Source organism: Felis catus, chromosome B1 (genome assembly GCF_018350175.1).
Source record: "Felis catus isolate Fca126 chromosome B1, F.catus_Fca126_mat1.0, whole genome shotgun sequence".
NCBI lineage: Eukaryota > Metazoa > Chordata > Mammalia > Carnivora > Felidae > Felis > Felis catus.
This window is the reverse complement of record NC_058371.1, coordinates 198,703,928-198,717,442: the sequence shown is the minus strand read 5'-3', so window position 1 is coordinate 198,717,442 and position 13,515 is coordinate 198,703,928. Positions and strand designations below refer to the sequence as shown.

At 48.7% G+C, this 13,515-nt stretch overlaps 1 protein-coding gene across 6 annotated transcripts in view; it reads left to right on the top strand.

The window, feature by feature from the left end:
• The first annotated feature begins 7 nt into the window (after window positions 1-7).
• Window positions 8-13,515, top strand: part of LYAR (Ly1 antibody reactive) — a 22,813-nt gene continuing 9,305 nt past the window's right edge. Inside the window, exons 1-5 of one of the 6 annotated variants that reach the window (XM_006931208.5) lie at window positions 8-160; window positions 7,080-7,249; window positions 8,635-8,749; window positions 13,048-13,155; window positions 13,272-13,355. In XM_006931208.5, the coding sequence (XP_006931270.1) occupies window positions 7,128-7,249; window positions 8,635-8,749; window positions 13,048-13,155; window positions 13,272-13,355 (429 nt within the window). In that variant the 5' untranslated portion in view covers window positions 8-160; window positions 7,080-7,127. Of the gene's footprint in view, window positions 211-266; window positions 3,009-7,075; window positions 7,250-8,634; window positions 8,750-13,047; window positions 13,156-13,271; window positions 13,356-13,515 lie in introns of those variants that run through there. The other 5 variants (XM_006931206.5, XM_006931205.5, XM_006931207.5 and 2 more) reach the window with 5 other exon arrangements.

The following is a 13,515-nucleotide window of genomic DNA, read 5'->3' as shown; positions in this document are numbered from 1 at the left end:
CCGGGAGCGTGGTCGCTGCGCGCAGGCGCGCGGGGCGGCCCCCAAGCGGGTTCTGCCCCTGGAAGCTCTGGAGGGAGGCGGCTGCGGCGCCGGGCCGGCGGCTGCGTTTCCACGTGCTCTCCGCGGCCGGTTGAAACCGTTGGCGGGCTCGGGCTGAGAGGTGAGGGGCGGAGGCCCAGAGGTCCGGCCCAGGAGGCTGGGGCTCAGACGGTGAGCAGGGGAGGGGGCGGCGTGGCTGATGCCCGCGTTTCCACCATGAGAGCCCCTCCTTGGGCTTACCCTCGGAAGGAGGAGGCAGTCCATTCAGATCTCGTTCGTACTCTGGGGTCGGGGATGGGGTCCTGGACTTAGGAAGACCGATTCTTCTCGGTTCTAAAACAGAAAGGTCCTCTGCCCCTGGGCAAACCAAGACGATGGGCCACACGGGACTGGGCTTCTGCGTTGTTGCAGGTCGGGGACGGGGCTGTTATCTTCCCTGAGCCCTCTGGGGAGCTCTGTCCCTAAGGAGGAGGCCTTAGGGCATAGCGGTTGAGAGCACCGTCTTGGGGTCGCTGTAACTGCCTGGGAGTCCGGGTTTGCCGCTAACTGGATGTGTGACCTTCTGCAAGTTACCTAATCGTTTGGTGCCTCCGTTTCTTGGTCTGTCAAAAGGGAGTATTAGAGAACCAAACTTAGTACTGTCGCAAGGATCCCATGAGCACAAACATATTAACCACCTATGACAGGGCTTGGCACATGTTAGGTGACCAGTAAATGCCAGGATTTTCTGCAGCATCTACCTCTGGGGAGACAGGGGAATGAGGTGAGGTGTACTTGCAAGGCTGACTTTCCTGCAGAGGGCTCACTTGGGACTTGTACCGGCACCCCCCAGTCCCCCGGTGCCTAGCATGGTGCCTGACACGTGGTAGGCTTCCGTAGATGTTACCACAGCAGTGGAGGGGTGCTGGCGATGTGTGTGGGGAGGTAAGAGACATGGTTCCATTTCTCCCAGCCTCCGTTTGCTCATCTGTTAAGTGGAGATAGGTGTACTTGCCTCCTAGAGTGAATCGTGGAGACGCTCATCAGCCCACGTTCGGGGGTCTAGGCAAGATGGTAGTGTGTGCTCCCCTAGCCTTCCTTTGCATCATACCCTTGGTTTTTTGGAATTCTCCTAGAAGGGGCTCCCGGCCCCTTGTTCCACAGATTGGAGGACTTGAAGTTCAGAGGGGACAGTGACTTGTTTGAAGTCACAGGGCTCATGGGGAACTGTGCTGTGGTTGCCCCCAGGTGGGCTGTGCCCAGTGGTGATGGGGTTTAGGTCTGTGAGAGAATGCTTTAAGTATAGTGAATGTAGTTTTTGTAAAAATAAACAATATAAAAATGTAGAGGGAGGAAGGTTTAAAAAAGGACTCCAACTCCCAATTCCAGAACTAAATGTGAGGTCATTGTATCAGGGAACACGGTGGTAGACTAGGCACCCATGGGGTGGGGAGCCAGAGGAGATAAGCGAACTTAGGAAGATAGATGGGTGGGTTGAGGGTCATGTTTAAAGAGATGTGGGTTTAGGAGGGGACTGGGTGTAATAGCATCGGTGGGCAAATCAGTAGGTCACAGCAAATACCCAAATTACCATTGGGTAAGGATGAATCTTTCCTATCTTATTTTTCACACAATGCTCCAAGATAGATATTAGACCCATTTTATAGATGAACAGAATCTAGGAAGTTAGGAAACCTTGAGGTCACTTTTCAGTGAGTTCATTTTTCTGAATGAGCTCAGGCTCCAGTTCAACTCTCTGGCCCTGACTCTACCGAACGTTCAACAGAATGTGGCCACCATCCTGATAAGGGAGCTGAGGTGCCCCAAGTCCCTCACAAGTCCGCGTGCCCTTGTTGTCGCTGCCTGCTACCCCTCCAGTCCGCATCCGTTTCCAGCACCTGACATCCTCAGCTGTGACCCCGGTGGTAACCTTGCCCAGTGTGTGAGGATCTGGGAGTCCTTATGGTGCAGAATGGAAGGTCATTTGTGGAGCCTTTGATTTTTTTCTTTCTTTTTGGATGAGGGTCTCAAGGTCCCATGTGCCGAGTAACGGCCAAGCAAATGGCCAAAGACGCTGACAAGTCCGACAGGCCGGGCAGAAGCTTTGGGCTTGTCTCGGGCTACCTCTGCCGCTTCCCGTGTCTCCGGCCTGATCACTGAGCCTCTCTGAGCCTCAGTTTTCGGTCACAGATGTTGGGGTGGTGGTATGATCAGACCTGTTCGGAGGTGTTGGGTACAGTTGTGGCTGTAAATGTGAAATGATCGTATTCTGTAATTTGTCATCTTTCTCTTGGGTTCTGGCATGTGCTGAGAGCTCAGTAAATTGACCAGAGAGAGGAACAGACAGCCAGAAGCACACCCAGGGCCCGGCCCCCTTGGGGAAGGCACCCAGGTATATGCGCATGCTGACGCATACTTGGCATTGACCACGGGTCTGCTGAAATGAATTACAGTGACTTACCTGGGGTGAGAACCTGAGCACGCTCGCAACCAGTCCGGGAACACTGCCTTCTCTTCGTGTGTCCACGTTTCTAGAAGGAAGAGCACCGAGAATCTCTGTACTGGGACCTGGCCTTGGGCACAGCGCGCAGGAGAGCCAGACGGGGAAAAAGGGACTCTTATTTAGGTCCGGCCCCCATGAAGCAAGCCATCTCTTCACACTTGGGGCTAAACATTGAAATACATAATAACCGAGCCCTGCGGATAAGGTGTCCTAAACGTCTTAATGCAGCTTGTCCGGCTTTCCAAATTTCCAAAGTATAAACGTTACAAATTTACCAAAAACGCCATTTGAAAGTTGACTTCAACTTCTTTCACATTTATTTAGTTTTGTGAAGTTTGAAAGTAATTTTTTGTCTTCGGCGGTGATTGCTGTCTTCAGTTAGAGGGCCGGAATTTTCAGAAGGCGTCTTTTTGTAAGTTCGTGGCACTTAACTGCTGCTGAGATTGTTAAGCGCAGGCAGACTTGGGACACCCTGGCTGCCATGCAGGTAGGATGGTTTGGAAATTGCTGTTCTTTGCAGCCCCCCCCCCCCCGCCCCACCTCCCACCCCGTATGGACCCACCCAAGTGTTTACTACGGCACACAGGAAAGGTGTTCAGATGTGAAGCATCGTCAAGGTGATCCTTGGCTAGCTCTGGGGTGTCCTCAGGGCTCTACATAAGGGAGGGGTAAGCTCCTTACAAACCTTATCTCATTAACAAGCGGGTGACCGCACGGGCCCCATTGCAGATCCAGTGTAAAAATGCAGCGATGGTTCTAGAAATCCTGAGGCGCTGAGAGACTGGGTTCTATTCTCTTTTTTAAAAAAATAACAAATTTTAAAATGTGGACCTTTGCCACCAAAGACCAAATGAAAACGGTTGACGGGGTAATTTTCCAACGGACACGTGAGCAAATTCTAATCCTCTCCTGAATTGATGTTTACACCGTGTGGCTAATCCCCACAGGGATGACACGTTTTGTACAGATATTCCTGGTGTCTCTTTGGTCAACATCACTGGCTTCTTTCAGTGGATACCTTTTGTTTCCAGCTGTCCTTCCCAGGCCTGTAATTCCTCACCTTCAGACTGAGTCTCCCAGTTGGATCTCAAAGCTGGTTGAAACCTTCTCTCGCCCCCTCTTCCCCCCGGATCGAGAAACAGAACAGACCTCTTCGCTCAAAGTCGGAAAGGTCTAGGCCACAGGTTTAGTTTGAGGTGGTAGTTTTCATAGTTGGATCTCATAATGAAAGTATTTTTAAAATTTTCGGCAGATAATTTGGTTTAACACAGCTGCTTGTTCGTTGCGGATACAATGGCCGCCCGTTTCTTGGTGACTAAGAAACTCTTGTTTCACTCTTGTTCTTACACAAAGGTGCCCCCGCAGACTGTTGAGTAATCTGTTGGTTCTGGTTCTAGCCTTTGTTCTCCCTTGGGAGGCAGGGCGGCCCATCACTTGCCCGGCATTGTTTGAGCAGAGCCATCTGCTGCGTGCAGAATGCCGGGCTTGGAGGGAGCTGGCTCGTGGTTCACGTGACGTCAGCTCCCCAGGACTGGTGACTGGTTGACGGATGAGAAGATGGTCATGGTCGCCGCACGTCCCAGAACCACCACCACGTTTCCTCTGGACTCCGTGCTAGGCTGTGGCTGACCACGTGCCCTCCCCTGCCAAGCTACGCTGATGGCAAGCTGAGGAGGGGGACGCGGAGTGGGGACCTGTGTGTGTATGTAGCGTATCGGGCAAGGCTGATGTCCGACGGTGCCCACGGGGCAAGAGGCTTCCACGAGAGACGGCTGGGCCTTCGTAAACCCCGGGTGCAGCCAGGATGTACATTTCCATTCAAGGCCGGATGGAATGGAATTACCCTGCACCTTCCTTATGTGTGACCTCTCTGGCAGTGACCCAGAACATGGGAGTGGAGGGGAGAGAGTGATTATGTGCATGGGAATTCTCTGGGAATGCAAACCGCTCATCTGTGCTTAAGGATTTCTGTATGAGTCAAAGCGCACTGGTTTACTTGACCCTTACCTTCGCCTTTATAAGGAGGAGGAAGGTGCTGGGTCAAATAGTTGTCAGTATTTTTGCCGTGCAACTTACTTATAACCTAAAATGACAACACTCTAAAACTCTAGTGGTTAAAAAATTATGTAGCCGTGGAAAGTTACTGTGACTCCTATAACACTTTCAGGTGAATTTGTGTTTTGTCAAGCACAATAGCCTCTCCATGAAATCTATAAATGGTAGTTATGTATTTGCAGAGACATAACTAAATCTTGGGGCAGTGCTTGGGGCACGTGGGTGTGTGAACACCCTCCGTTAATTCAGTGCCTAGCAGCTGGGACCCCTTGACGTATAAGAAGGTTCTATAAGAACATATTCCATAAGAAGGTTCCCCTTCTTCTCCTCCTCCTCCTCCTCCCTCCCCTCCTCCCTCTCCTCCTCCCTCCCCTCCTCCCTCTCCTCCTCCCCCTCCTCCCCCTCCTCCTCCTCCCCCTCCTCCTCCTCCTCCTCCTCCTCCTCCTCATTCTTCTTCTCCTCCTCCTCATTCTCCTCCTCCTCCTCCTCATTCTCCTCCTCCTCCTCATTCTCCTCCTCCTCCTCATTCTCCTCCTCCTCCTCCTCATTCTCCTCCTCCTCCTCCTCATTCTCCTCCTCCTCCTCCTCATTCTCCTCCTCCTCCTCCTCATTCTCCTCCTCCTCCTCCTCATTCTTCTCCTCCTCCTCCTCCTTCTTCTCCTCCTCCTCATTCTTCTCCTCCTCCTCATTCTTCTCCTCCTCCTCATTCTTCTCCTCCTCCTCCTCCTTCTTCTCCTCCTTCTTCTCCTCCTTCTTCTCCTCCTTCTTCTCCTCCTTCTTCTCCTCCTTCTTCTCCTCCTTCTTCTCCTCCTCCTCCTCCTTCTTCTCCTCCTTCTTCTCCTCCTCCTCCTCCTCCTCCTCCTCCTCCTCCTCCTCCTCATTCTTCTCCTCCTCATTCTTCTCCTCCTCCTCCTCCTCCTCCTCCTCATTCTTCTCCTCCTCCTCCTCCTCCCCCTCCTCCTCCTCCTCCCCCTCCTCCTCCTCCTCCCCCTCCTCCTCATTCTTCTCCTCCTCCTCCTCCCCCTCCTCCTCATTCTTCTCCTCCCCCTCCTCCTCCCCCTCCTCCCCCTCCCCCTCCTCCTCCCCCTCCTCCTCCCCGTCCTCCTCCCCCTCCCCCTCCTCCCCCTCCCCCTCCTCCTCCTCCCCCTCCTCCTCCTCCTCCCCCTCCTCCTCCTCCCCCTCCTCCTCCTCCTCCTCCCCCTCCTCCTCCTCCTCCTCCCCCTCCTCCTCCTCCTCCCCCTCCCCCTCCTCCTCCCCCTCCTGCTCCTCCTCCTCCTCCTCCTTCTCCTCCTCCTCCTCCGCCTTCTCCTCCTCCTTCTCCGCCTCCTCCTCCTCCTTTGCCTCCTCCTCCTCCTCCTTTGCCTCCTCCTCCTCCTCCTTTGCCTCCTCCTCCTCCTCCTCCTCCTCCTCCTCCTCCTCCTCCTTCGCCTCCTCCTCCTTCGCCTCCTCCTCCTCCTTCGCCTCCTCCTCCTCCTTCGCCTCCTCCTCCTTCTCTTCCTCCTCTCCTCCTCCTCCTCCTCCTTCTCCTCTTTCTCCTTCTCCTTCTTCTTCTTTTTAATCTTTACTTCTTTATTTTTGAGAGAGACAGCACAAATGAGAGGGGGGGCAGAGAGAGAGAAGGAAACACAGAATCCGAAGGAGGCTCCAGGCTCTGAGCTGTCAGTGCAGAGCCCAGTGCAGGGCTCAAACCCATGAACTGTGACATCATGACAGGATTCAAAGTCAGATGCTTAACCAACTGAGGCACCCAGGCGCCCCTGTGGTTCCACTTGTTTATTGATCCAACAAGAAGTCACGTGAAAGAGCCCCCTCTCTCCCCTACTCCCTGTCCACTAAGACTGAGGGGCACATCCTCATATTTTAACATTTGGATACATAGTAATGCCTATATGAATGTTTCCTGTGCTCTCAGAAATTTTTAGACCCCTTCTCCATTTTCTAAACCTTCCTGAATTCCCTCCTGTGTTTTTGTTGTGTTTGGTGATCTGGGATAATTTCCAGTTCACGCCTAACAGCACAGGGATGGAGGGCAAGCCAGTTTAACATTATTAGGAACGGTAAGACATTTTAAGATGTTTTGCTTAATGCCCCCAAAACTCTTCCTCCCTGGAGCCAGCCTTCCAAATTTAAATCCTCATCCGTTACTGTGTGACCTTAGGCAAGTTACTTCATCTCTCTGTGTTTCCATACCCGGTGTAAACTGTACACAATAATAGGCCTTCCCTCCTGGGGTTGCTATGAGGAGTAAATAAATTACTATGTGTACAGCTCTCAGAACCGGCCTGGCACACAGTGAGGTAACTGGGCTTAACAGATCACTGTTAATTACGACTTGACTTAGAGTTGTATGTGGATTGCTCATCAACTTAGATTCTGTTCTTTGTAGCTATTTTCACGTGAAACTATGGTTGAAAAGTGAGCGGTAGGATTGTTTATTGGGAATAAATGCTTCAGATTACAATGATAATTATTTTTCCTTTCTTTTCATGTTCTCTTCGGACAGGGTTCTAAACCTAACTTGGATCGAGAATACTTAACCATTTAGCTAAAAATGGTATTTTTTACGTGCAATGCATGTGGCGAATCTGTGAAGAAAGTGCAAGTGGAAAAGCACGTGGCCATTTGCCGAAACTGTGAGTGCCTGTCTTGTATTGACTGCGGTAAAGATTTCTGGTAAGTTCTACCTAATTCATGTAGATCATAGTAAAGACCCAGACCAGTCTGGGAAGCCCTGGGCCCCATGAGGCCTTAAAAAAAAAAAAAATGGAGGCACATTTGAGCAAAGAAATTAAGAAAACAATTAAAAGTGCTCTGCAGCCTATTTGCTGTCCAAGGACAATCCGAAGAGAAGACAGAGGGAGGGGTGAGGGTGTGGGGAGCATGTGGTCCGTCGGTGGCACTCAGTGTTACCAGACCCTGAGAGGTGACCACCCAGAGTAAGGCTACAGGGGCAAGATGGGCTGGCCACATCAAAAGGCTGGATTAATGAACCAGAAACTGGTGGGGGGGCAGGGAGGAGAGACGGGGTCCCCCCGCACAAGCTCGCAGGTGATGGTAGGAGCGAGCCCCTGGCCCCCGGGTGTGTCTGGTACTTCCGCTGAGGGCTCTCTGGACAGGGGAGGACTTCGGGGGTGGGGGCAGGCCAGATTTTCACTTGCTTCTCTCCTCTTTGGGGTGGGTCATGGGTCATTGTTTGCAGGTGGCTCCCCTCAGTCCTTGGTTGCCTCCCCTCCGCTTCCCAGGGTTTAGGTGCCAAGGTGGCTTTTGGTGCCTCTGGCTCAGTGTCCTGTGTGGTATTTGGATTGATATTTACTAACAGTCCATTTTAATTTCATTCTTGAGCAGTGATTTTTTTTCAAAAATATTTTTTTTTTGAAAACTGCTAAAGTCTTTGTTCCTACCTAATCCTAGGGGGAAGCCTGACCTATAACACAGGGGAAAATCAGTTTTTTCTCATTGAGAGACTTTGCCCCCAGACTGGTCCCAAACATTTCCCCGAGGGTCCCGTGGGGCTTCCAAGTGATTGTAAGAGACAGAATCAAGTTTCTTTGTGTTCTGAGACTTGGCAGTCTAGAACTTTTTAGTGACAAGATAGCACCATTTTACTTCAGCTTTTAACTTCTTGTACAACTAATTACTGATTGCCTACTGTATAACCAGGAAATCATACAGACTTTGTTATTTAAAATAAAGCCACCCTATTGCAGAGAATTATTTTCATTTCTTGTATTCTGCATATATTCACTTATGAGAAAAAAAAGAAGTACTGCCTGTCAGTTTGGTTTAAGACGTTTGTATCTAAAACCGGGTGGAAGGTTTGGCTGTGGGCTCTACACGGAACAGTTGGAAGACAGACAGTGCGCCTGCCCTGCCCGCCCTGCCCGCCCTGCCCGCCCTGCCCGCCCTGCCCGCCCTGCCTGCCCTGCCTGCCCTGCCTGCCCTGCCCGGAGGTTATAAACAGTAAAACCACACGGAGGGCAGAGGGTAGGAGCAGCATGTGAGCAGGAGCCTCCACTTGGAGAGTCGGTCTGACTGTGGAACTTTGTATCGCTTTGAAGGGGTGACGACTACAAAAACCACGTGAAGTGCATCAGTGAAGAACAGAAGTATGGTGGCAAAGGTTATGAAGGTAAAACCCACAAAGGCGATATTAAGCAGCAGGCATGGATCCAGGTAAGGTCTTTCTAGTTCATCAGGTAGCTGCTTCTGACCTCTTCCACTTTCTTTGGAAGCCTGAAAATAAATGCACCCTATGTGCAGACAAGATGCACAAACATCGCGTCTTAGGACAGACGGAGGCGGAGCTACTGGGCCTTGACAAAGAGTTCTTTATTTCTCTGTGAATACGGCTGCAGTGCGTTTGGTCTTTAATGCGTACATTCTGCAGATTTCTTGCAAAAATGTTTTAGAATTCTCACTTTCCCTTGGCTACGAAACGGAACAGAAGCTTTCTAATCTTCATCTGCTTCCAGTGATCGTGCGGCTTTTTATCACTCAAACCGTGTTTTGCTCGGTCACATCTGCCAGTCGTCAGAATTGGGCAAAACAAAGTTGTTTTCATGAAGAAAAGGAATTTTCTACTTGAAGAAAATGGAAACATGCACAGTAAAAATGGCAAGAGCAGCAAAGTCCCTAATTCACCGAGAGGTATAGCTTCCAGGATGTTACTCCCCAGTCACAGAATAGTTAGGAGAAAGGATTCAGAACGGAAGGTAGGAGAAAGAGGAGACAAATGCCATCTTTGTGGAAATTCTCTACCCTCCTGGAAACTGATACGCAGTAGTTGACTCCCTTCGGTGATAGTTTAAATGTGAGTTTTCTGGTGTTCACTAGCTTACCGAGTTAGCAGACTCCTGGGAGGGGAAGTCTTCCCGTTCACAAAGGACTAATGACTGAGTCAGCCCAGTGCAGATACAGAAGCTGGTAAAACTGCTTATTTTAAGTAAGATAGATCGGCTGGTGACCGTCAGCCTCACTTTGGGGCTCATACTGTGTCTTAATCCTCCCCAGAAAGAGGTGACATTCTAGGTCCTGAGCTTGAGGTACCTGGGTGTAGGAGTTCTGTCAGGCTTGCATGAAACCCTCTAAAGCGGGACCAGCAAACGCCAGACAGCCCGAAGCAGCCACGCGCCCATTTGTTTCCATATGGTCTGTTGGTGCTGGGAGCTGCAGGGGCATCGTTGAGTAGGCAGGGCAGAAACTGGACGGTCTGCAAAGCCTAAAATCTTTACTGCCTGGCTGTTTTCAGAAAAGGTTTGCCGACCCCTGCTGTACGCTGTCAGGCTTCTGTGGCCGCACCACCGTATTAGGGGTCGAGTTCTCTTTCAGGTGCTGTCCGGGTCCACTGGTCCACTAGCCGTCTGATTCCTCCCGGAACCCCTAGTTGACAGCGTAAACAGATGGGGAGGACTAAATGTGGTGTGCTGGCTGTTCTCCCATAGGGAAAAATCCTCATAGGGATATTCCTTACATCCCTAAAGCCTTCAGTTTTAAAGACAAATTTTGGAATCCTGTTAGTGTTCCAAAACTGAGCATCCTTCTAGATGTCTCTGTGCTTACACACAGGGAGTGGATAGACGGGTCGGGGAAAAGATCGCCCACTTGCTTGGGTCATGGCGTTTCCCTCTAAACTTTGTCACCAGCGCCCTGTTCTGACCCACATGCCACTCGGGCGGGTGCCCAGCCAGCCTCACTTCTTCCTTGTTCACGTTTGCGTCATGGTCTTAATTTGTTTTCTGCCTGGGTGCCGAGAGAAGCTTTGTCCTGTCCTCAGTATCCTGTATCCATTTCTTCAGGTCTGTGTATATATATATATATATATAGCTTTAATTCCTTCCTAATGCAGGGACACCGTCCCGCGCTCTGTGTTTCATTCTCTTGGCTCATCGAGGACCGTTTTTCTTGTATACGGTCACTTCCTTAACTTTAATAGTTATCTTTTTCCTCTGCCTTCAATGGTATTGCCATAAGCATCTTCTCAAGATCGCTAATTTAGGTCTCATCCCTGTTCTGTTCCTGCTACTTCAGACCTTATTTATTAGATCTTCGTGTCTTGGTCCTCAAGTAATTTCCTGGTCTGGATAATATCCATTTTCGTCGGATTCTTTTGATCACTTGTGTGTATTTTTTTCCAAGATTTTAGAAAATTGTGGTAAGTGGTAAGTTAAGCACAACATAGTTTACCATTTTAACCATTTTTAAGTACACAGTTGAGGACATTCACACTGTTGTGCAACCATCACCACCATCCATTGCCTTGTTCACCTTCCCAGACTGAAACTCCATCCCCGTTAAACACGGACTCCTCGTGTGCCCTCCGCCCCCAGCCCCTGGAACCTGCCATTCCGCTTTCTGCCTCTATGAATTTGACTGCTCTAGGCACTTCATATACGCAAAATCATGTAGTGTTTGTCCTTTTGTGACTGGCTTATTTCGCTGAGCACAATGTCCTCCAGGTTCGTCAGTGTTGTCACAGGTGTCAGAATGTCCTCCCCATTTAAGGTCGAGCAACATGCCGTTGTGTGGACGGACCACGTTGTGTTTATACGTCCATGTGTTGGTGGACACTTGGGTTGCTTCAGCCTTTGGCTATTTTGAATAATGCTGCTCTGAACACGGATGTACACATATCTGTTGGAGTCCCTGCTCTCAGTTCTCTTGGGCCGTGCACCCAGAAGTGGAATTGCTGGGTTCTTTAATTTTTTGAGGAACTGCTCTCCTGTTTTCCATATGGCTGCACCATTTTACGCTCCCACTAGCAGCACACAAGGTTCCGGTTCCTTCTCATACTCCCCAACACTTTGCGGTTTTTTTGATAATAGGCGTCCAAGGGGGTATGACAGGGTGGTTTTGATTTGCATTTCCTTAGTGATAATGATGATAAGTATCTTTTCATGTGTTATTGGCCATTTGTACATCTTCTTTGGAGAAATGTCTATTCCCAGTCCTTAGCCCATTTTTAAATTTTTTTTTTTTTAATGTTTGTTTTTGAGAGAGAGAGGGAGCGTGAGCGGGGCAGGGGCAGAGAGCAAGGGAGACAGGATCTGAAGTGGGCTCTGCTGACAGCAGAGAGCTCACCACGGGGCTTGAACTCATGAACCACAGATTATGACCTGAGCTGAAGTTGGATGCTTAACTGACAGAGTCACCCAGCACCCCAAGGTTGTTTGTTTCTCACTGTTGAGATGTAGGAGTTGTTTAAATATTCAGGATATTAATGCCTTATCAGATAAACGATTTGCAAATATTTTCTCCTGTTCTATGAATTGCCTCTTCACTGTTGACAGTGTTTTTGATGTACAAAATTTTTTAAATTTTTATATAGTCCTTTTTTGCTGTTGCTGTTTGTGCTTTTGGTGTCATGTGCAAGAACAAGAAGTCATTGCTAAATCCACTGTCATGACACTTTCCCCCTCTGTTTTCTTCTAAGGATTTTCTGCTTTTAGCTCTTAAGGTTGGGTCTTTGATCCATTTTGAGTTAATATTTATGTGTAGTGTTAGGTAAGAGTTCACCTTCATTCTCTTCCATGTGGATATCTGTTTGCCCCAGCACCATTTGTTGAAAAGACTGTTCTTACCCCATGGAATGGTCTTGCCACCCTTTTTGAAAACCATTTGCCCATATAGGCGAGGTCTGTTTCTGGGCTCACCACTGCATGGGCTGACATGCCCATCTTGATGCCAGTGCCATGCTTTTTTTTGATTACTCTAGCTTTGAAATCAGAAAGAATGAGACCTCCAACTTTGTTCTTTTTCATGATTGTTGTAGCTGTTTGGTGTCCCCTCAGATTCTATGTGAATTTTAGGATGGAGCTTTCTATTTATACAAACGAACAAACAAACCCAAAAGTCAATTGGATCTTCATAGGGATTGCATTTAAATCTGTACCAGTCACTTTGGTTAGTATTACCCTCTTAATATTAAGTCTTCCAATCTACAGACACGGGATGTCTTTCTATTTATTTGTGTCTTCTTTCATTTCTTTCAATGTTTTATAGTTTTCAGTGTACAAGTCTTTCAGCCCCTTAATGATTAAGTTTTTTAAGGATTTTATTGTTTTTGATGCTATTGTAAATGGAATTGTTTTCTCAGTTTCCTTCTCAGCTTGTTGGCGTATGACATCTAGACCTGAATTTTCAAGTGTGGATTTTGAATCCTATGGTGGCTGAATTTGTTGGTCCTCATGGGATCTTTAGTGGAATCTTCAGTGTGTTCTACATGTCAGATGAAATCATCTGTGAACAGAGATGGTTTTCCTTCTTCCTTTCTAACTTGGATGCCTTTATTTCTTTTTCTTGCCTAATTGCTCTGGCTAGCACTTCTGGCACTATGGTGAACGCGTAAGCATAGACATGAATACAAAATCTGGCCTTGGACTGCAAAACCTCTAGCCATCGAAGGACACTTAACCTGGCTTTCGTGAAACTCTTGTGCCAGTTGTTTATTACTTGTTTTATCTTCCTTTTTATAGAAAATTAATGAATTAATAAAAAGACCCAACGTGAGCCCCAAAGTGAGGGAACTTTTAGAGCAAATTAGTGGTTTTGACAACGTTCCCAGGAAAAAGGCGAAATTTCAGGTATGGATGGGATATGCCTTCCCTGGATGGAGGGGACGCGTGGCCCAGTGACTGAGCCTGCGGGCACCTGTCAGAACGGGACAAGTCAGGTTTTTTTGTGTGTCTGTTCCTTACAGAACTGGATGAAGAACAGTTTAAAAGTTCATAATGAGTCCATTCTGGAGCAGGTGTGGAGTATCTTTTCTGAAGCTTCTGGCAACGTAAGTCAGATCTAATTTCAGATTTGTAGTGTGGCAAAAATGATTGGTAATAATGAAATGGGAATGTCTTATTTTTGGAGGTCAAGACAGCCTTCTTTTTCAGAGAGCCTCTTTGTGCCTTCATTTATGGGAAAGAATAAACTGAATGCACTGCAGAGAA